Source organism: Vigna unguiculata, chromosome 11, assembly GCF_004118075.2.
Source record: "Vigna unguiculata cultivar IT97K-499-35 chromosome 11, ASM411807v1, whole genome shotgun sequence".
In the NCBI taxonomy this organism is placed as follows: domain Eukaryota; kingdom Viridiplantae; phylum Streptophyta; class Magnoliopsida; order Fabales; family Fabaceae; genus Vigna; species Vigna unguiculata.
In genome coordinates this window covers 24,046,182-24,068,494 of record NC_040289.1, presented here as the reverse complement: position 1 = coordinate 24,068,494, position 22,313 = coordinate 24,046,182, and the positions used below count along the sequence as shown (strand labels likewise).

Sequence of the window (22,313 nt, the reverse complement as noted above, 5' to 3'; positions counted from 1 at the left end):
GCCCAATTTTCGTCCTAGGATATTCACCTAGTTTTTAGGCACATTTTAAAAGGAAAAGGTGGGTTAATAGAGAAGGTTTGGCAAGCTGGAAAATATACCCAGAGAGAGAGCACGAAAATCTGGAATTTTGTGAGGTTTGAAGGAGATTTGTGGGGCTGAATTGAGAGAAGGCTAAGGAGGCAATTGGTAGGGAGAAATCTTAATCGTCAAAGCTTTAAGCGAAGGAAAACTAGGTTAGGGGAGTTTCTTACGTTAATTTGATGTTTTGGTATCAATTGTATGATCATTATACGTAAATTATGAATGGTTGTTAATTGCTCTATGTCTTTGCTGGAGTTCTGGAAATTTCCCAAAAACCGCCTGGCGGGCTATACATAGCCGCCAGGCGGCTCATCCATTTTGTATGCGCTTTCTGTGTTTTGGATGCAGCGCCTGGCGATGAGGCCCTGTGGTGTTTCTGGATTTTTTCTGGGTGAAGGGCCTAGTGGTGTTTGTTAATCCGCCGGGCGACGCGAATCTATGATTCGATTTCCACTGTTCTGCACATTCTGGCATGTTTATGAACGAGGAAAAATCATGGGTTAGCTCTTAAAGGATGATTTGACTTAGTGATTCGTTGAAATGAGTGTAATTACTAGAGGAAATTAATGGAACAGTGCAAACGATATGTTAGGGTTATCAAGTTGGGAAAAATTGAAAGACATGGATAACTATTGCGAAATTGAACTATAATCTAAGCTGAAAATGATTAGAGTTGATCAATGTACTATCGTTATTAGGCTCCTGGTTGAAACAGAGGGGTATCAGACTAAAATATGTGTGAGAAAGAGAAGGGTGCGGGAATAAGGTAGCTGATGCAACATAACTAGATATGTGTTCCAGAACTGGTGTGCCGCCTGGTGGTTTATAGAGCGCCGCCAGGCGATGGCGTGAAATGAGAAACACTCTTGAGATGTTTGGGGATGCTGGGTCTGGTTTGAATACTATGGTAAACCTGAAGGAGGACAACATTGAACGAATAGTGAAAATATCCTTTTTTGGTATTAACTTGGGAATTGATGATTAACTTGGAAAAGGGAAGAAAATGAGAACAAATATGTGACGGGAAATCTGTGATCATAATTGGGATTGGGCTGAAATACTTGACATAGGTTAGTATATGTTTCACCAATTTTAGCTAGCTGAATTGAGGGTTGAATCAGGGAGAGTAGCAACATGCGTATAAGAAACCATTAGCCTATTAGATTACAGGGTATGATATAACAGTGATATGGTAAGGATATACCTACTAGGTTACTACCCATAAATGGAGATGTTAGACATAAGCTGGTAAGAGGTGCAGAAATTATATGTGAGATTGCATACCAGTGGATTTTAAAATGGATAAGTGCAAAAAGACCAGTACAGCTCGTAATACTAGTATAGCGCCTGGCGGAGATGTTGGAAACGTCGGGCGATAGCGAGGGATCAGTGGGGTCTTAGACTAGGTGGCACCTAGCGGAGGGGGAAGGTCCCGCCAGGCGATAACAGTGGAAACAGTGACCTCTGAAGCAGCGTCTGCCTAGCGGTGTGGACGATTCCGCCAGGCGATTGTTGCAGACTTTGTAATTATTTTGAGGCGCTTGACGCCTGGCGGTACGTGTCCCCCGCTAGACGGTCTGGAAGTGGATAGCACCTAGCGGTACGTGTCCTCCGCTAGGCGATTTGGCTGTTGTAAGTCCTAGTTATTGGACTTTGTAGGGTGTTCCACAAGGCTTTTGGTGATGCTTCAAAGGTACAATTGCTGGGTTCCTTGAGTTGAGCCCGGAACGTATCCCTTGAGTTGAGCTCGGGATAGGCGTTAAGCACGTACATTCCTTGAGTTGAGCTCAGAATGGCATCCCTCGAGTTGAGCTCGGGATGGCGGATGAACACGAGGAACCTTTGAGGTTAGCTCGGGTTGGCGAGTGTTACCGGTGTGAGTGTGATGGTTGTGGCCAGTACGGACGGGTCCAAATAGATTGCCCTCCTTAGTGAATCGCTGACGAGTTTGGTAGTCTTGGGACATTACGGACTATGTTCGTAATTAGGAACTCCACCTGACGTTACGTTGTATGATCCGTGACATTGGTTCCCGCACGTGCTCTGTCGGTTGTGGCCGATAGTTTTGGCAACAAATTATCTTATATGTATTATTGGTATTATTACTATTATAAATTATTAGTATATAATATATTATTATTATTATTATTATTATATATCTTTATTGTTATTATTAAATTTACAATATTAAAAGTAATATTATTATTGTTAGTATTATTTGTAATATTAACGTATAATATATTAACTAGAAAAATTATTATTATTATTATGTATAATAGATGAAAACCAATACGTAGATTAATAGTAAAATATTTAGTATTTTATAAGTATTATTATTTATAATCATTTGTATTAGTATAAATATTATTATTATTATATGTATTATTAGTGGTAAAATTATTAATAATATCATTATTATATATTACTATTATATAATATATATTATTATTATTATTGTTATTAATATATTAATATTATTAGTAGTATGAGTATTATTATCATTGTTAAATTATTATTAATATTAATATGTAATATATTAGTTTTATTATGTACTAACGTGGGTTGGCTTTCGCTATTACTACTCCTACCCAATTAGGGTCTTTGGTATCTTTATTATAATACACTACTTGTCTAGATCCTATACATTAAACCTCCAACCATTTATAAAATAACTTGTACATTGCAAAACTCGTGAATTTGGCCCACTAGTGGAATAATAACTCATTTATTCTTATGTCACCTTCCCCTTATAAAAGTGGAGGCAAGGGAATATATAAGGTAAATGTGTCTAAGCTATATAATAATAGCCATAAAGCATGAATTAATTCTTACATATTGTTTGAACAATCGATAGAAATTATCTTTGATGTGTCTGACGCACATTTTTTAAATTTCCCTTCTCCAATTCATGTTTGTGCAGTGTGGTGAAAAATTACATTGTTACAATGAACTATATATAACGACGACAATATGTTTGAGTAATTTAATAAGATTACTAGCTAAATAAAAGGAGGGTTCGTTGCAATTTTGGAGAACATAATTTCTTATTTGCTCTAATAATACATCATTTAATTGAACATTTTTTTTTCATGCAGTGGTTTTCCATGTTTGAAAACATGTTTAGCTTATAATTCATAATTTCTTCCATATATATTTAATATTGTCCTAAACTCCATGAAAATATTTTGAATGAAAGTGCACACAGTCTTGTGCAATATAAGATTCAACATTACATCGTTCTGCACCAATAGTATTTCTTATAACTGACTTGATCTATGAAGTTAGCTTTCCATTGGATAAATCCAACGGTATTGCACTTAAGTTGCAATCTTCGCTTCATGTACTAAGTAAGAACGTAAATGGACCATTATGTCATAAAAGAAATGGGGCAATAGTTTCTCCCACTTACTCAAGCTTAAAACTAACTATTTTTCTAAAAAGTGCAGACTTTCTAAAGACAATGTTTTAGAACATAACTATCTAAAATAAAATCTTAGTTGAATTAGGGTCTCATAAGCTCCTTTCGAAGAATACCACAAAATTAACAAGGAAACAATCTATGTAGAAATACATGTCAACCGTTACATTTCATCCCATATATTTCTCCACCTTCCCCACTTTGGATATTTGTCTATACATCGAGAAGTATTAGATAAGAAATCGTTTGGAAGGTCTAAAACGAATAGAATTTCATAATGCAAGTTTTTTGTGAGACAAGGCATAGCATGCATACGAAAATGTGTAGGTTCTATTGTTTTAAGCATGGCCACTTTATGCTTTGGAAATATACCATCAGAGTGGCGCAGCGGAAGCGTGGTGGGCCCATAACCCACAGGTCCCAGGATTGAAACCTGGCTCTGATAAGGAGTGGCTTTCAGTTAATTTTTTATTTTTTTTCGAATGACGTTATCATTTGTCTTATATTAAGATCGATGAAAAATAATAATAAATAGTACGTCTTATTTTTTTAATTTATTCAATTAAAACATTTGATATCTCATATTAAGTTAATTTGTATGTTTTTTCATTTGATGAAGTTATCTAATAAATATATGTTTTGTAGATAAATTTTTGTTTTACAGAACATATAGAAATAAGAAATTATGTTGTTTTATCTTTCAAATAATTAGATTTAAATTAACATTTAGAAAACATTTTATTGTTTATTTCAAAGTATCAAATCAAAAATAAATCTAACTAAATGAGATAAAGTAATAGTGTTCATCTTCAAACCTTTAACCCAATACTTGAAGGATAAAGTCAGTCACCAAATTTGACAAATAATTTTTGCTAAATAAATACACACAATTCATTTAAATTTTCAACATTAAAGACAATAAACATTAATCATAACATGTTTAAATTAATATACAACATACTCAATTATCCGTAGTTCTCATAAATCATTTTCATAGATATCATACATTTCCATTGGTTGAGCATTGAGCTAAGTCATTTCTATCCAATAAAAACCTATACTCTTTATCTCACGCATTAGATAAAAACGAGATTGAGTTAATGTCCTTGTCATCTTCACACAACTCATTTTATAGATTCGTCTTGCATAATGTACTAATGTGGCTTGGCTTTCGCTATTACTCTTACTACTACCCAATTAGCATAGGTTGATCTTAATATAGTTCTAGGAGGGCCATGGCATTGGCAAAATTTTTAAACTTTTTTTAATATATATGTAAATTTTTTTAATTTTCTTAAATTAATTTTTTAAATAGATTTTTATTTATAAAGTATAATACTTAATATTAATAAATTATGAAATATAAAATTAAATATAAGAGAGAAAAGTAAAATTTATTGAGATATTTTTATTGTTCTCCCTCATTGTTTTATTGTACTCATCTTTTACTCTTGCATATCTTCTTTAGTTTTTGAAAAATAAATAAATAATAGAAAGTTAAACACAAATTCATTTTCTTTACTCTCATCTCTTATAGTTTTGTTCTATTTTTAAAGATACAAAAGGTAACTCTCTCCAATATCTTAATAGTGACATATTAGTTTGATATTTAGTATTTTTTTCATCTCATGAGTTTTTTTGTATATTTTTATATGAATATAGAAGGAAAAGTTATGTACTATATATTTTTTCATAAATATTTTTTAGATGTGATTCGATTATCATAGATTTTTCTCTTAATAATTACATTTCTCAATTTTCGAATAAATTTTGATAAATTATTTTTTTTGTCTTATTTTTCTTTTAAATAGGTACATTATGAAGGATAAAATAATATATTCATTTCTTTTAGAGTAATATAAGGAAAGATACGGTGAAGATGAAAGCAATACAAATTTACTTCTTCACATATTTTCAAACATGATACTAAGGATGCAATGGTTGAAGAACCATTTCTTAAGATTCAAAGAATTACAAGAAGTGAGAAGTTTCATATGAATCCTTTAGAACTTATCCCATATTCCAAGGAAACGTTCTCAAATATGGGAATTCAATGAGTGAAAGAGATGAAATTAGAAAGCTTATTTAAAACGGGTTTTATATCAAATACAACTTCAAAATAATCATTTTTCTAAGGAGAAACATATACTTTTGTTACATTAGTCATAATGATTCAATATATAAATTTTGAGTATATTATTTTGGCCCTTTCAAAATTTTTGATCAAGATTCACCACTGCCAATTAGGGTCTTTGGAATCTTTAATATAGTACACTACTTGTCTGGATCCTGTACTTTAAACCTCCAACCATTTATCAAATAACTTATACATCGAAAAACCCGTGAATTTAGACTACGAGTGGAATAATGACTCACTTATTCTTATGTCACCTTCCCTTTTGAAGAGTGGAAGCCAGGGAAAAGTATAAGGTAAATGTGTCTAAGCTATATAATAATTTCGATAAAGAATGAATTAATTCTTACATATTGTTTGAACAACAGATAGAAATTCTCTTTGATGTCGTTGTTGCACATTTTTGTGAATTTTCTTTCTCTAATTTATGTTTATGTAGTTTGATGATAAATTACATTGTTATATCTACTTGTATATAACCACAATAATATGCATGTGCAATTTAATAAAATTACTAGCTCAATAAAGGTTAAGTTCGTTGCAATTTTGGAGAGCATAATTTCTTACTTAGTCTAATTCTACATCATTTAACTCAACATTTTTTTCTTGCAACAATTTTCTAAGTTTAAAAACATGTTTTAGCTTTGAATTCATAATTTCCTCCATATATATTTAATATTGTTTCAACTCCATGCAAATATTCCGAATAAAAGTGCACACACTCTTGTGCAATAAGATTATACAATACATCAATCTGGAACAATATTATTTCTTACATTTGATTTGATTTGTGAAGGTAGCTTTCAATTGGATACATCCAATGATATTGCACTTAAGTTGCAATCTTAAAAGAAATGACTAAATAGTTTCTCTAACTTTCTCAAGCTTAAAACTACATATTTTTCTAACAAGTGTAAAGTTTTTAAACAGAATGTTTTAGATTATAACTATAGAAAAGAAAAACTTAGTTCAGTTAGAGCCTCACAAACTTCTTTTTAAAGAACGCCACAAATTTAAGAAGAAAAACTAATGCAAAAACACATAACAATCACTACATTTCGTCACGTATATTTCTCCATCTTTCCCTCCCTTGACGTTTGTCTATACATCAGGAAATATTGGATAAACAATCATATAGAATTTTGAAAAAATTATAGAAGTGCTAACTGTTGTATAATCTGGCAAGAACAAGAATAATTAATGGTTTCTTGAGGCGTGTAAATCACTATCGTTAAGAATTTATCCGCAATGTATGTGTAAACCCCCCAAGGTAGAACAGGAACATCTCAAATATATCATGAGGATAACAAAAACTAGGAATATAAACTCTTTAAAAGAGTATGAATAACTCAAGATAGTAGAAAAAAAATGAGAACATAGCACACTAAACCCAAGAGAGAAAGAGATGTGAGTTGGATTGTGTGTTTTTTGGAGAGCACCAGGCCACTTTTTTTATAGGTGTGAATGAGGAAGGATGATGGGTTAAAATTCTATGGCTCATGATGAATAATCTTATAACAGCTCAACAACGATCATATTTGTTGTAATGATCAAATCAAAATTGTTGTATCAATAATGACCAAAACAAAAACTACTTTAGCTATAATGACTGAATTGCAACTACATATTTTGCAATAAACAAATTTTACAATACTAACTATATAAAATATATACAAAAATTAAAAGAAAAAAAATATTTATATTATAATTTACATATATAAAATAAAAATAAAAATAAATGGACCGGAGCAAAGCCCTTATCAATCTTCTAAGCTCCGCCACTTTTTGCCATGTTATGAGAACGTTTGTTTTTGGTATGCGGGTGATGGCTTTCTTCTTTTATTTTGGTGTTGTTTTATCAACTGGGTCACATGATTTAAGGATACAATCAATTGGTTGATACGTTCAATAATGGCTATGATGGATGAAAGAAAGCATAGTTTAATTCTTTTCTTGAATGTATATTTCCTCAGCTTTTTTGTTTTCCTGACAAAAAAATATGGGGCCTTTTGTGTGCAACGTTATTAGGATTAAGATATATGTTTGACTTGGAGATGACTGATAAGTTCATAAACACAATCTATGGTCTTATTTGATAGGATTGTTAAAAATGAGTTTTTTTCCTAATTAAATGTACATATTTATTTGTAGGCTTAAATACTTTTTTCGTCCTCATTTTTGTAGTGTTTGTTAAGGATGGTCCTCATTTTAACAAAATGTTTAAAATGGTCCTTATTTTGACCGAATGTTTAAAATGGTCCTTATTTTGACCGAATGTTTAAAATGGTCCTTATTTTGACCGAATGTTTAAAATGGTCCTCAATTTTGCAATTCGTGTTTTATTTGGTCCTTTTCTGTAATGCCGTTTAAATCAGTAACAGAGCATTGTACAGGTGGCACTGTTTGTATTACGTTGCATTGGGGTGTGTTACGTGTACTGTACAGGTGTGGTAATTTAGAAACCATGCAGGACATCACAACAATCCAAGCACAAACCAACCCCAAAATAGAATTACGAAAACCCTAATCCATGAGCAAACACAACCCAGAAAACCCTAAACCCACTTACCTCGTTGATGAAAATTAATTGGAAAATTGAAATGAAGAGCGTGGCTGCAATCCAATGATGAAATGACAAGAAAGACGAGGATGAAGAAATCGCCTCCAACAATGAAGAGCGTGACTGCAATCCAACTCAAGTCCTAATTGCAAAATTTCTCCCAAACAAATTGAAAAGTTAACGTTAATTAGCCATATGTACAATACACGTAACACACCCCAATGCAACGTAATACAAACAGTGTCACTTGTACAATACTCCGTTACTGATTTAAACGGCATCACAGAAAAGAACAAAATAAAACACGAATTGCGAAAATGAGGACCATTTGAAACATTCGGTAGAAATAGGGACCATTTTAAACATTCTGTCAGAATGAGAACCATCCGCAACAAACACTACAAAAATAAGGACGAAAAAGGTATTTAAGCCTTATTTGTATATGGATTGAAAACCGATTTTCCATATTTAATATATTTGTTCTTTTCGATAAACGAGTAATTTTCATTTAATAGTGTGATTTTGAAATTTTACTTTTACCAATTGAAATTTTGTCAACTTATAATTCTTAAAATATAATCACATTTTAATCTATTTAAGATGAGTTATAGACCCAAGTATTTCTTTAACGAAATTATACACTTCTAACTAAAACAACATAACGCCTTTTTAACAAAAACATTATTACACCGGTTGGGCAATTGCTACTAACTAGACATGTTAAAGTGAGTCAACTCGGCTCACATGGGTTGGTTCACCACGAGTCGGGTTGTAAATGAGTGAACCCAACCCAGCTCACTTTATGGTGAGCCAAAAATTTTGCAACCTGGCTCAACCCATCACAGGTTGGTGGGTTAAGTGGGTTGGCTCACCAACCCACATAAAAAATTATTTATGTATTTATTTTTAAGTATTCAAATATTTAAATAATTTTTTAAACAATCCATGAGATGAAAATCACAATAAAATCAAGAACCAATGTTTTCATCATGCTCACCACCAATATATAATGAATTGTTTCCAAGAAAGTGTCCATATAGTCCAAGAAAACATGGTTAATATTACACATTTTTTGTCATGCTATTTAATAAAACATTCAAACTATTCAAATATTATTGAGCAACATTCTAACATTTAAAAATATGAAATTGTGAACCTATATAATTAGAAATAGTAAATAATTATTAAAAAAAATTAAAAAAAACATTGTAAAAAAAATTAAAAAAACATCATAAGAAAATGTTGGTGGGTTAAGTGGGTCAACCCACCCTCAACCTGGCTCGAACCCGTTTAACTCGTGGGTTAAGTGAGCCTGGTTGAGTTCAATCCACTTTTAAAAAGGTTGAATTTTTCTCGACCCAACCCGGCTTGAACCCGTAGTGAGCCGGGTTGGCTCACGAGTTGTGACCCATTTTGATATCTCTGCTACTAACCATCAAGCTGAAAAGCGTATATGATTTAATTTGTGTTTAATAACTGAAGTTATAATCTAAACACAATCAATCCTATTAAATTTTGTATTTAATGAAACTCAAACAAAATTATTACCTTCTATAAAATGTATTTGTGATATAGAATAAATGATGAATGATTATCATCATCCTATCTTCTTCTTTCTTTCTTTATTATTATTATTATTATTATTATTATTATTATTATTATTAGTAGGCGACAAACATTGAAAAATATTTTCTCAATTATTGCTGTCCAAACACAAACTAGAGAAATTTGATTGGGCAAGGCAAGGACAAGTTTGTGTGTTATACATTCAAATAAATAATCATAATCTCCACGTTATCTTCCTACAATGTGTGGGTCTCTTGGGAGCAACTAACCAAGCATAGCTCTCATACTCTTGAGCAACCAACTTCTTTCTTCTCTCTTTCATGTGTCTGTGTCAGAACATTTCTCATTCATAAATCTCAATCAGATTCTTCTAACAATTTCACTCCCTCACACAATCGACCCTCAAATCAAAACCATCCCCCCCAAAAAAAAATCGCATTTTTCCATTTCTTTCTCTTAACTTTTCTCTCCACCACCATGGCTACTACAATAACAGAGCATGAGTCCTCATCAAGTACTTCGCAGGTCCTCAACTACACCCCCACTACCACCACCTCCGACGAGGAGGAGGAGGAGGAGGAGGAGAAGGAGCATGGAGAAGACAACGAGAACGACTCCGCCGGCATGGGATGGTGGTCATCGGCAGCGTGCGACGGCGCGGGACGGAGGGCGTTGGGGAAGGTGTTGGACCCGAGGGAGAAGTGGGTCCAGGAATGGAACAGAGTGTTCCTGCTAGTGTGCGGCGCGGGGTTGTTCGTGGACCCTCTGTTCTTCTACGCGCTCTCCGTTAGTGACTCGTGCATGTGCGTGTTCGTTGACGGGTGGCTCGCCGTTACCGTGACGGTGCTGCGGTGCATGACGGACGCGCTTCACCTGTGGAATATGGTGATCAGAATGAAGATGGCCAAACGCGCGTTCGGGTTGGGCGCCGCCGCCGGACTCAGAGAAACACGGCCGCGCACCGTCGCGCTAGGGTATCTTAAGTCACGGACGGGATTCGTTTTTGATTTGTTCGTGATTCTTCCTCTGCCACAGGTAAAATCACTTTATTCTCCTTTTTCTTACGACTCTTTATTACTAATAATAACCTTTTTTTTTATCGGCACAAAAACATTAATATTAAAACAGTACATAGGGTAATTTTTATGGAAACAAAAAAAAGATGCGACACGTTATAATTCTTACTTGACGATAATCTAATTAGTTGTTTGCCTAGATTTTTATTTAGAAATTAAGTCATTACTATTAGAAAACGTTTTTGTTTGTAAAAGTACTTATTTTTCCAACACTACGTGCTTGTAGACAATATAGAAGAACTAAAAATGTATTTTTTTATATAAGTTGCTAAATTTACGGTGATAAAAAGAATAAAGAAAAAAATGTAATCAGAATTTACTACCACTTTTAATTTTTAAATTAATATTACAAAATTATTGACCTTTTTATGTTAGCGTAAAGGAATTTGAATTGTTGTCATTAGTGAATTATATTGTATGATTATGTTAGCGAAAGGGGAATTATATGTTTCTTTTTTATAAATTACAAATAAATGTCAATATAAAATTTATATTAAATGAAAGTAATGTTTATATATGATCAATCTTATCTTTTACATTACAAGGATTCTATCCAAAGATGTAGATAGAGGTGTGAAGTAAATGTCAAAGATTATAATGATGTTGTCACGTAGTTAATTATGAGCTTTGGCATGTTTTGAGCAGTGTTTGGCTAAAAGCGCTTTTGTTTTTGCATAGAAGAATGATTTGAGAGGAGAAAGTTCGTAGTTTGGTATTTTTATATTAGTTGGCACGGAAGGAGAGTGTGACAGGTGTATGCGATCATGGGAGTATGTATATATTTGCATGGAAACTTTGAAGCTAGCCAACAATATTCTGCATGTGATGTTTTTTCAGATGATTTGACATATGTGGTTTATAAGTATGTCGTGAAGATGGTTTAATGTGTTTTATACGCAATTAATAATTTTCATAAGTTCCAAATTGCTTCTTAGTACCTAATTTCGTAAGGAAGGCTGGAAAACTTGTTGGAACTATAATATTACATTTTCAAATAATGCAGTATAAGAATGAAAACAAAATAGCATCCGATGAACCTATCTAACAAGGAACACTACATGAGACTAAGCACGTGCTGCTGCAGAAACCACCCCAGAAAAAATGTCGATAGGGTTATATGTGTGACTGTGTTTTCATTTTCCTTTTTTGTTGTTTTGCATCGTACAGAAGGAGGATCTGAAGAGTGATTTTGTCATTATTCTTAGAAGCTAAAACACGGAACTTGAATGATGTGATCATCTGCATAACATGCATATTGATTACTGGTGGAAACTATATTTATTATATATCAGAAAAAATATCAACCAAACATGTCACAGTTTGTTCCATCAAACCAGTACGGGATCCACAAGTTTAGATTCAGCCAATCTCAATCTTTGTCTGATTACATTTTTTTTATGGTATACGCATGGGTGGTCCCCTAAAATAACTAGACATGATTATTGCATTTTCTAGTGGTAAAAATTTATTCATGGTCTTCAATATTTACAACTCCTATTAACGAATATATGTGCCATCTGGCTTCTGTTCATTATTGAGTGTTTGATCTCAAATTTTTCAAAATTATCTTTGCATGCAGGAGGGGAGTATATATATATATATATATATATATATATATAACTTTGAATTTTGATTTTGATTAAAATTGTGGTATCTACATATTTAGAATTTTGTGAAGTGAATTAATTTGTTATCAATAATGATTGATATTACCTGCATCTAAAAAAATGTGTGTAAACTAGAAAGGTAGAGTAGTTAGAGTTACATTGATGTGATGAGATTTGTTAATTTGGTTTTCAGATAGTGCTTTGGGTGGCAATTCCGTCGTTATTGGAGAAAGGTTCAGTGACGTTGGTGATGACAGTGTTCTTAATCATATTTCTGTTCCAATACCTTCCCAAAATTTATCATTCTGTTTGTCATCTACGACGCACGCAAAACCTCTCTGGCTACATTTTTGGAACAGTTTGGTGGGGAATCGCCCTTAACATGATAGCTTATTTCGTTGCTTCCCATGTAAGTCACTCCTTTCTTCTCACCATGCATGCATATTCTATCTACTTCTAAGCCGATTATTTTCTTTTAAATAAACCATATTATTCTTTTAGATTCATTTTCAAAAGAAAAAATTATTATAGAAAGACATTGTATACAAAGATTACTTATTTGTAAAGAGTTTATATATAGAATAAATTCACCTTAGAGGGTTACAATTATTCTTAGTTGTTTTGCAAATGGTGTGAGTTTTTAAAAAGATCAAGTATATGAGTAGAAAGGTTTACATACATAAAATGAATATGTGGTTAACAATCATTGTATGTCGTGATACACGCGTTTATGAAAAGTGATACGATTTTTTACATGGTGAAACTAGTAGCACCTTTTACTCGTTATTATCAAAAGGGTGAAGACTCTCTCTTATTTATTTTTTTTATCAGCAAAGAATAATTTTAATTAAAAAGAGCACTTGAAGGGTACTCTAATCCTTATAAAAAAGCATTGTTATACATATTGATGTTCTAGCTTAGCATTCTAACTCCACCAAAACAATAGATTCCACCTAAATCAAAACCACATGAAGCACCATTGTGATTCACCAACAAAGAGTAAAAGCGGCATGTATGCCTCCCTAAGTATACGTTTCCCTAAGTCCAAAATCCTTTTGCTTCATACCATTAGCAGCATCCCATTTTAAAGGCTCCAGCGTTCCGAGTAGCTCCTTGATTTAGCTGTAATAGTCCCTCATTCACACTGCTCTACACTCCTCTGATGCAATAAACATATCAGCCACATCTTCATCTCATCTCCATGTGTATTCCGAACAACAATGTGGTATATTCGATATATTCCATTATAAATGTTCTACTGTCCATAGTCCATGCAAACGTGAAGAACAATACTTCCTTGTTGTTTAACTCTCTGCCAAAAGAAAAAGAACACTCCTCTGCATGCTTCATTCCTGCAAAAAACAAAGAATTGCTCTCTCCAACTCTCCTAATCCCAATACATAGCAACAACCACTACTAGAAATTTTCATATTACATGGGATTTTTCTTGCAAATTTGTTAAAAAGATTTGCAAGAAAAAAAAATTTCTGCCATTTTTTCTAAGAATTTTTATTGGTAGGTAATTCCTTCATGGGTAATCATTTCCTGCAAAATTATAAAATTTGCAAGTATTTCCTACAAAATTTGTTGCGAAAAGTGTTTTATACAAAATATTTTGCAAGAAAATTGGTAGCAATTTCTTGCAAATTTTTTTTCACAACAAAAATTTGTAGGTATTTCCTACGAAAAATTTTTTAAAACAAAATTGGCAGGAAATATGAGGTTTTTTAATAGTGAACATCCTCTACTGTCTGTCCTAATGTATGACTATACTAGAGATAATTTCAATGTCACAAAACATTTTACACCTTCTAGTGAACTATATATGTGTTGCAAAGCATTTGTTTAACCATCACAAGATATATATCACCCTCACCTTACCACAACTTAAACCTTGTTGAGCTAATTGCCTTATTAGTCCTTTATCTAACCATATATCTTCCCACTTCCTTTTCCTTATGATTATATCCTGCCCTATTTTGAACTTTTGTATGTATACCCATATTTCTTATTTCTTATGATTAAAGCCAATTTATTTTCATAAATATTTTAAGCATGTGGCTGGGCTCAAGCACCAATCTAAGTATGCAAATGACAATTTTGAATACTTGTTAATTATCCACCCCCAATGTTCTTAGTTGTGCCATTGTAAATACCTTTTTAGCATCTACCGTTTCATCTCTAAATATAATATTGTTTCTATGATTCCAAATTATCTAAACTATTGTCATCCACATGCATTTCTAATCACCATTTTGTTTATTGTTCAACTCTATAAGGTAAAATTGTTGGAAATGCTGCTTTGGCTTAAAATGTTGCACATTATTAATATACCTATCCATTTGTTACATTGATTCCACACAGCCCTTGACACATTACAAATAAAAAATAAGTGGCTAATGCATTCTTCCTCATCCTCACACAACGAGCAACATCTATTATCTATTCTTATCCCTCTATTGATTATGTTGTCTTTCGTTGGAACCCTATTAAGAATCACTCTCCAAGCCAAGTATTGGGTAGATGGAAAAGCTTTAATTGACCAAAAACAACAGAACATGTCTAAATCATCACCACCAATGTTATCTTGCAATATTTTATAAGCATAATTAACCGAATAACATTTTGAATTTTCGCCTTTCCACTCCTAGATATCTTCTCTCTCTTCCTATTTAAAGATTTATCTAATAATTGTTCCATCATTAGAGCTAATTGGGGTGTTTCCCATTCAAATAATTCCCTCCTCCATGCCAAATTCCACTTCTAACTTTCATTGTTCCAACAACCTATCTCTCTTATTGTTGCTTTTTTATTAATGAAATTTGCATATAATCTTGGGAATTTTTCTTTTAGTGGAACTTCTCCAATCCATTTGTCATTCCAGAAATTAATCAAATCTCCTTTTCCAATTTTCCACTCAATATTTTCCTCAAACCAGTTCCCATGTTAGCCTTCACTTGTCACCTTCTTAATATCCCTCCACCACTTTGATTCCAGCCTATTACGAACCTTATTGTTTAAATTCATCCCAGTTTCATATTTAGATTTTAAGGTTTCTTTCCACAGGCCATCCCTTTCTATTCCTAGCCTCCATCTCCATTTCCTAAGTGAGGCAATATTGAACAGTTTGAGGTCAATTTAATCTCTTGTTTAAATGAAGTTCAAGAAAATAGTTATTTAACTTAATGAAGTCAATTTGTCTTATATACTCACTTTTGTATTGTACCTAATTTTAAAAAAGGTTTAATTATTCAGATAGTACCCACTTTGGTAGAGGTTTGTCAATCTGGTACCCGCTTTTAAAAAAGTGTCAATTGCATTTCACATTTTGAAAAAGTGTTTGAATTAAGCCTCTTTCAGACAAAGTTGACTAACGCCGTTAACGACGTGCCACATGTCAGTATGTGGTTTTTTTATTTTTGGTTTTTGATTTTGATTTTGATTTTTTTGATTTTTTTAAATCTTTAATTTTTTTAAACTTTTTTAATTTTTTGAAAAAAAATAAAAATGCCACGTATCAGGTCCCTGTGTGTGCCACGTGGCATTGCAATGCCAGTGTTAGGGTCACTATCAGATGTCATCGTGTTGATTTTAATTTAGTCCCATATATATCTCAATGATTCAATTTAGTCCCTACTTATGTGTCTCTAATTCAATTTTGACATAATTTTTTTTAATAATTAAAATCCATTTTTTAAAAAATTAAAAGTAATTAAGTATAAAATTCCTACAAAAATTAAGTATTTGATATTTATATTAAAATTTAGTGATAAAATTCATTTTTAATAAAAAAAATAGTATAACATTGATACAAATACAAATTTTGGTTTAAAATTAGTAAGAGACAATATTGTGCTATTTTGAAAAAACAAATTAACAAAACATGAGTACTTCATAAAAAAAGTAATTAATAAAGTAATATGTTAAAATGTCGTTTTTAATAAAAAATATTAGTTTAACATTTATACAAATAATAAATTTGGTCTAAAATTGAGAGAAATAATATAAATATTAGTACTTAATTTTGTAAAAATATTTATACTTAATTAGTTTTAATCTTATAAAAAATGGATAACAAAAATATTTTAATTATTAAAAAAAATTGGGACAAAATTGAATCAAATACACATAAGTAGGTACTAAATTGAAATAAAAAGAGGGACTAAATCGAAATCAACACAATGACATCTGATAATGACACTGACACGTGGCATTGTATTGCTATGTGGCACTGACAATGCCACGTGTCACACACAGGAACCTGACACGTGACATTTTTTTTTCAAAAGATTAAAAAAATATTTAAAATTTTTTAAAAAATTAAAAATAAAACAAAAAAAAAACACGTATTAACACGTGACACGTCGTTAACCGCGTTAGTCAATTCCATGGGACCTGATTGAAGCATTTTTTCAAAAGTTATGATGCAATTAATACTTTTTTACAAGCGGGTACCAAATTGACACACCTCTGCCAAAGTAGGTACCATATGGGTAATTAAACCTTTCAAAAATTATTAAATATCTTCCATACTTACACCGAAATTCAATTAATTTAGATACATTCCAATTATTTCAAATATCTATTTGTTATCCAAAAGACATAAAACCGTTTTAGATTATTTTGTAATATTTCCTTTCTTTGTTTATGAACAAGTTAACAGGCAGCAGGAGCATGTTGGTACTTGCTGGGGATTCAAAGGGCAGCACAGTGTCTGAAAGTGCAGTGCGGAAAAACAAGTGGTTGTAGCACAAACATTTTGTCATGTCAAAGCCCTGTATACTATGGAAGCAAGAGTTTGTTAGTTAGGGATAGAGCAAGGTTGGCTTGGGCAGAGAACAGGGACGTGTGGCACACATGCTTGAAGGGCCCTGACAGTTACAACTATGGAGCTTATAGATGGACCGTTCAGCTCGTCACTAATGATAATCGTTTGGAGAAGATACTTTTCCCTATCTTCTGGGGCCTAATGACTCTTAGGTACCTTTCTTTTCTCATTCATCATTTTCTCTTTGCTTAAACTCTTAAACTCTTGCATTTTCTTGTCACCATCTTTTCACTTGTCCTCTTCGTCTTAACCATTTCTGCCTCATTTCTCCCTCTAGTGACCACTCTTCTTATTTTCATCACCTTCCCACTAAAATTATGCAATCAACTTTTGATTTAGTACACTAAAAACACACACTATCACATGGTTTCATTCACATTTTACTTTTCAAGTCTTGTTATTTTGTATATTATTTTTAATATTTTTCGCACGTTTTCTATTATTTTTTTATGCATTATGCTTATTTGTTAAATTTTCAACAAAGTGGTGATTGGTCATGAAGATAAATTGTAAAAAATAAAATAAAACAAAGTCAAAAAGACATTTTTAAAACAAATAATGATAAAACGACATTTTTTTTCTTAATTGGTTAGGGTTACAAATTACTATTTCACTGAAAATCTAATTAGTAAATATGAAAAAAAAATAACAAAACATGGTGATACAAATTGCTTTGATTAAAATTTCGAAATAGTAAGTGATAAAATATATAATAAAATCTTGCACAGCCATGCATTTTCAGAAATATTTGCTCAATTATCATTAATTTTTTTTTCGGTGATAGTTATTGTTGCTTCATGCTTACTCCAAAAATTTGAACCCTTTATTTTCTTGATGTGATAAGCACCTTTGGAAACCTAGAAAGTACAACAGAATGGCTAGAAGTAGTTTTCAACATCATTGTGCTGACCAGTGGCCTTCTTCTTGTAACTATGTTGATCGGAAACATCAAGGTAAAGAACATTATTAACAGTTGGTAATCACATTGATATAAATAAGTATTGATTTGGTATGAAAAATGTTTGGATGTTGTATTATGGAGCAGGTATTTTTGCATGCAACAACGTCAAAGAAGCAAGCAATGCAATTGAAGATGAGGAACATTGAATGGTGGATGAGGAAACGAAGGTTGCCACAAGGGTTTCGACAACGTGTGCGTAACTATGAGAGACAACGTTGGGCGGCCATGAGAGGGGTTGATGAATGCGAGATGACCAGAAATCTTCCTGAAGGTTTAAGAAGAGACATCAAGTACCATCTTTGTCTAGACTTGGTTAGACAGGTAAACATATTCTCTTCATAACTATTAAATTTAAGGATCACGTTAAAAAATATTATATCTTAAGTATGTTATAAATTCAGGTAATTTCACTAAGATTTTTTAATCAAATTATTTAACTTTTGAAAATTCAAATGTTTGCGTGGCCTGTTGGATAGATATAAGAAAAACAATCATTTTTTTATCCGCAAATATTAGTTTGCGAGGAGAGTTGTACTCATAACATTTATCTCTTTTTCTTCCTACTTTATACTAAGTCATGTTATCATAAGAAAAAAAAATAAAAAAAACTCATTGAGATTTTTATTTAAAGTAATGTTAAATCATGATAATTAGTATTATCTCTCCAACAAATTTTAACCATCAATTTTCACATTAGAATATAATATTTTAATAATTAAATTAATATTTAAGTAATAAAAATAAATAAAAGATTATAAAAACTAAAGTTTTTGTAAAACTTAATAATTATGAGACAAAAAATTCTGAAAATATAGTAGGTTGCTTAAAAATAACTTGTCATAGTAAACTCATGTAAAAGATTATAGAACTGTTTGTATATTTTTTTTCGCAAGACACGCTGCATTAAATTAAATGCTACAAAATTTAATACCGAATGGTCCAAACGTAAGAGTTGATAGATTGCAATCAATTATCTCTGCCATTTTAGTTTTTATATTTTAGAAGTATTCACGATTTTGATTAAACTCATAACTTTACATATAATTATTAGAGCTGTCCGTGGAACCCGTGAGCCAATTCGGCTCACCACGAGTTCGGGTCGAATTTGGTTGAATTTTTTTTACAAATTTCAATACGGATTCATTTTTGACCCGGTTCATTTAGAAACCGGTTTATCTGGGTTGAACCCGTGGTGAGTGGGGTTGGCTCACCAACCCGCAAATAAAAGGGTCAAGTGTTTTTTACTAAGTTGGACTTTACATTTGGGTCATGTTAGATTGTTTTTTTATCTAACACATAAATAATTTGTATTTTTAGATTTTAATTAGAATTACAATTTAGTTTTGATTGAAAAAAACTAAAAAAAATAAATTTTTTTTAATTAAGTGAACCTGTTTTTTTTTTTTATCAGCAACAAAAATTAAATAAATATAATAGGACATTTGGGATGCCCTAACCCTTTTACAAGTTACAAAAACATTACAGATTGGTTACTATTATGTTGTAACTCCATAATAGTCCCGACACTAAAACAATAATTAAGTGAACCTGTGAATCAGCCCGTGGTAGGTAGGGCCGGGTTCGAATTTTTTTAGCTCGTTAAAAAGTGAGTCGGGTTGAGTTGACTCATTAAATCATCAACCTGTGGTGGGTCAAGTCGGGTCGGACCGAATTACCTGTTTTGACAGCTCTAATAATTATCTTTTATGTTTATATATTTTGATTAATTAAGCCTTATATTAAATTTAAAGTTCAATGAGATCAAAATAAACAATATGTAAATATAAAGATGTGATAAAATTAAAACTTTTCTAAAATATAAAAACTGAAAAAATAAATAGCGATTTAGTTTTACTTTTAATCTCTCATTTTAAAAAGTCAATTATGTTGATTTTCCCTATATGTGTCTTTGTATTTTATTCAGGTGCCTCTGTTTCAACACATGGACGAGCTGGTTCTTGAGAACATCTGTGACCGTGTGAAGTCTCTGATATTCACAAAGGGAGAAACAGTACGTTATTCAATTACCTCATTTTGCATAGTGCATTGTGCATGCTAACAACACCAAGTATATGATGAACGTCATTTTTTCAATGCACATCCGCCAAAATTTATTAAAGATTATAAAATTTTATGAATCTTTCTTATTTAACAACTTTCACTCTTAGCCTTATAATTTTTGTTGAAAACTTTAATAATCAATATATTGCCAGTTACCATCACTTGAAGATTTATACATCATTTCCAGATGAGGTTTGCCTTCATTTCAACTACTAATTAATTGATGAGATAATTAAGTAAAGGAAGTTATTTATTTTTTGAATTTGAATATTGTGTTTCGATAAGGTGTTTTATAATTATAAGAAATTAAAATGTATGATATTTAAATTATTTACATTTAAATTTTCTTTATTTTATAATCATTTCATCTAGATAGAGTAATTAAAATTTTTTAATTTTATTTTTTAAATAAAATAATTGAATTTTTTAAAGATAAAATTCTGTTAAAAAAATAAAAATAAAAATTATATAAAAAAAATATCAGCCAAATTAAAGAATCAAGTAATATTTAACAATTTATTTTTTTTAATTTATATTTTTTTAATGGATTTCAAATTTCATTTTTTTAATTATATGAAATATCTTGTAAAATCTCCTAAATCATAAGTTTTTCTTTTAAATTTCTAATCTAAACAACTCATTTTATTCCAGAAGAATTTTAAATTCAACAAAATAAATGATTTTTTTTAAATTACTCTATTCAAACATACTAAAATGAGTTATTTGGATTAGAAAAAAAAATTATGAATTTTTAGATAGTATTCCAAATAACTAAAAAACTAAAATTTGAAATTTACTTCAAAAATTTAGAAAATTATAAATTCAAAACTAATCATTTTCTCTTAATATATTCATAAGCATTTAAAGTATGCAATTTTTTAAATTTGATTAATTTCTTTTCTGTATTGTTTAAATTTAAAATTTATTACTTTTAAAATAGAATTTTATATTAAAAGTGAAATTACAATTTTTTATCTAAAAAAAATTAAAATATAGAATATTATACATACCCTATTTAAACAAAACATTAGGAAAATAAAAAGAAAACAATTCAAATATCACGTAGTTGTGAAAGATAAAAAGTGTTTGTTTTTCTTATTTATATATAACCAATGGAACCATAGTCTTAAGCCTAACAGTTATAAACCATGATTGTTCAGTTGTGAAAAACATAAGTTTGGCATGGAAATAAGCATGAGTATGTATACGATGCAGATAGCAAGAGAAGGAGACCCAGTTCAGAGAATGCTGTTTGTGGTGAGGGGTCACCTTCAAAGCAGCCAAGTCCTAAGAGATGGTGTGCAGAGTTGCTGCATGTTAGGGCCAGGAAACTTCAGTGGTGATGAGCTTCTTTCATGGTGTTTGAGGAGACCCTTCATAGAGCGTCTTCCACCATCTTCATCCACACTCATAACCTTGGAAACCACAGAGGCTTTTGGCCTCGAAGCCGAGGACGTGAAGTACGTGACGCAACATTTCAGGTACACATTTGTGAAGGAAAAGGTGAAGAGAAGTGCGAGGTATTACTCACCAGGCTGGAGAACTTGGGCTGCAGTCGCCATTCAATTGGCTTGGAGAAGGTACAAGCATAGGTTGACTTTGACTTCTCTGTCCTTCATAAGACCTAGGAGACCCTTGTCAAGGTCCTCTTCCATGGGAGAAGATAGACTTCGCCTCTACACTGCCTTGTTAACCTCACCAAAGCCTAATCAGGATGATTTTGACTTTTGACAACGCTATGTGTGTGGCTGTGATTTCATTAATATTTGCTTACACTTTTATAATAATAAGATGAAATTAAATTATAATATATCTTTAGATATAACCTCTTTTTGGACTTTATAAGATTAAATTAATTTTAAAATTTATTTCTTAAAATGACAGTAATGTTTATTTTCATGACATGCATTATAACTTACTTTGTGATTTTTTTATAAGTTTGATAGATCTATTATTCAAAGGAAAAATGATAAACGTATATTTCTATAAGGAGTATACTCATTCTGCACTTTCACGTATTG

General features: G+C 31.4%; 1 protein-coding gene across 1 annotated transcript; it reads left to right on the top strand.

The window, feature by feature from the left end:
• Nucleotides 1-9,991: 9,991 nt before the first annotated feature.
• On the top strand, nucleotides 9,992-22,102 carry LOC114168466 (cyclic nucleotide-gated ion channel 4-like). Its single transcript, XM_028053289.1, has 7 exons — nucleotides 9,992-10,794; nucleotides 12,636-12,851; nucleotides 17,106-17,422; nucleotides 18,115-18,223; nucleotides 18,316-18,552; nucleotides 20,156-20,242; nucleotides 21,508-22,102. Exons 1-7 carry the CDS (start codon nucleotides 10,237-10,239, stop codon nucleotides 22,021-22,023), a joined length of 2,040 nt encoding a protein of 679 aa, XP_027909090.1. The 5' UTR covers nucleotides 9,992-10,236; the 3' UTR covers nucleotides 22,024-22,102.
• The last annotated feature ends 211 nt before the right edge of the window (nucleotides 22,103-22,313 follow it).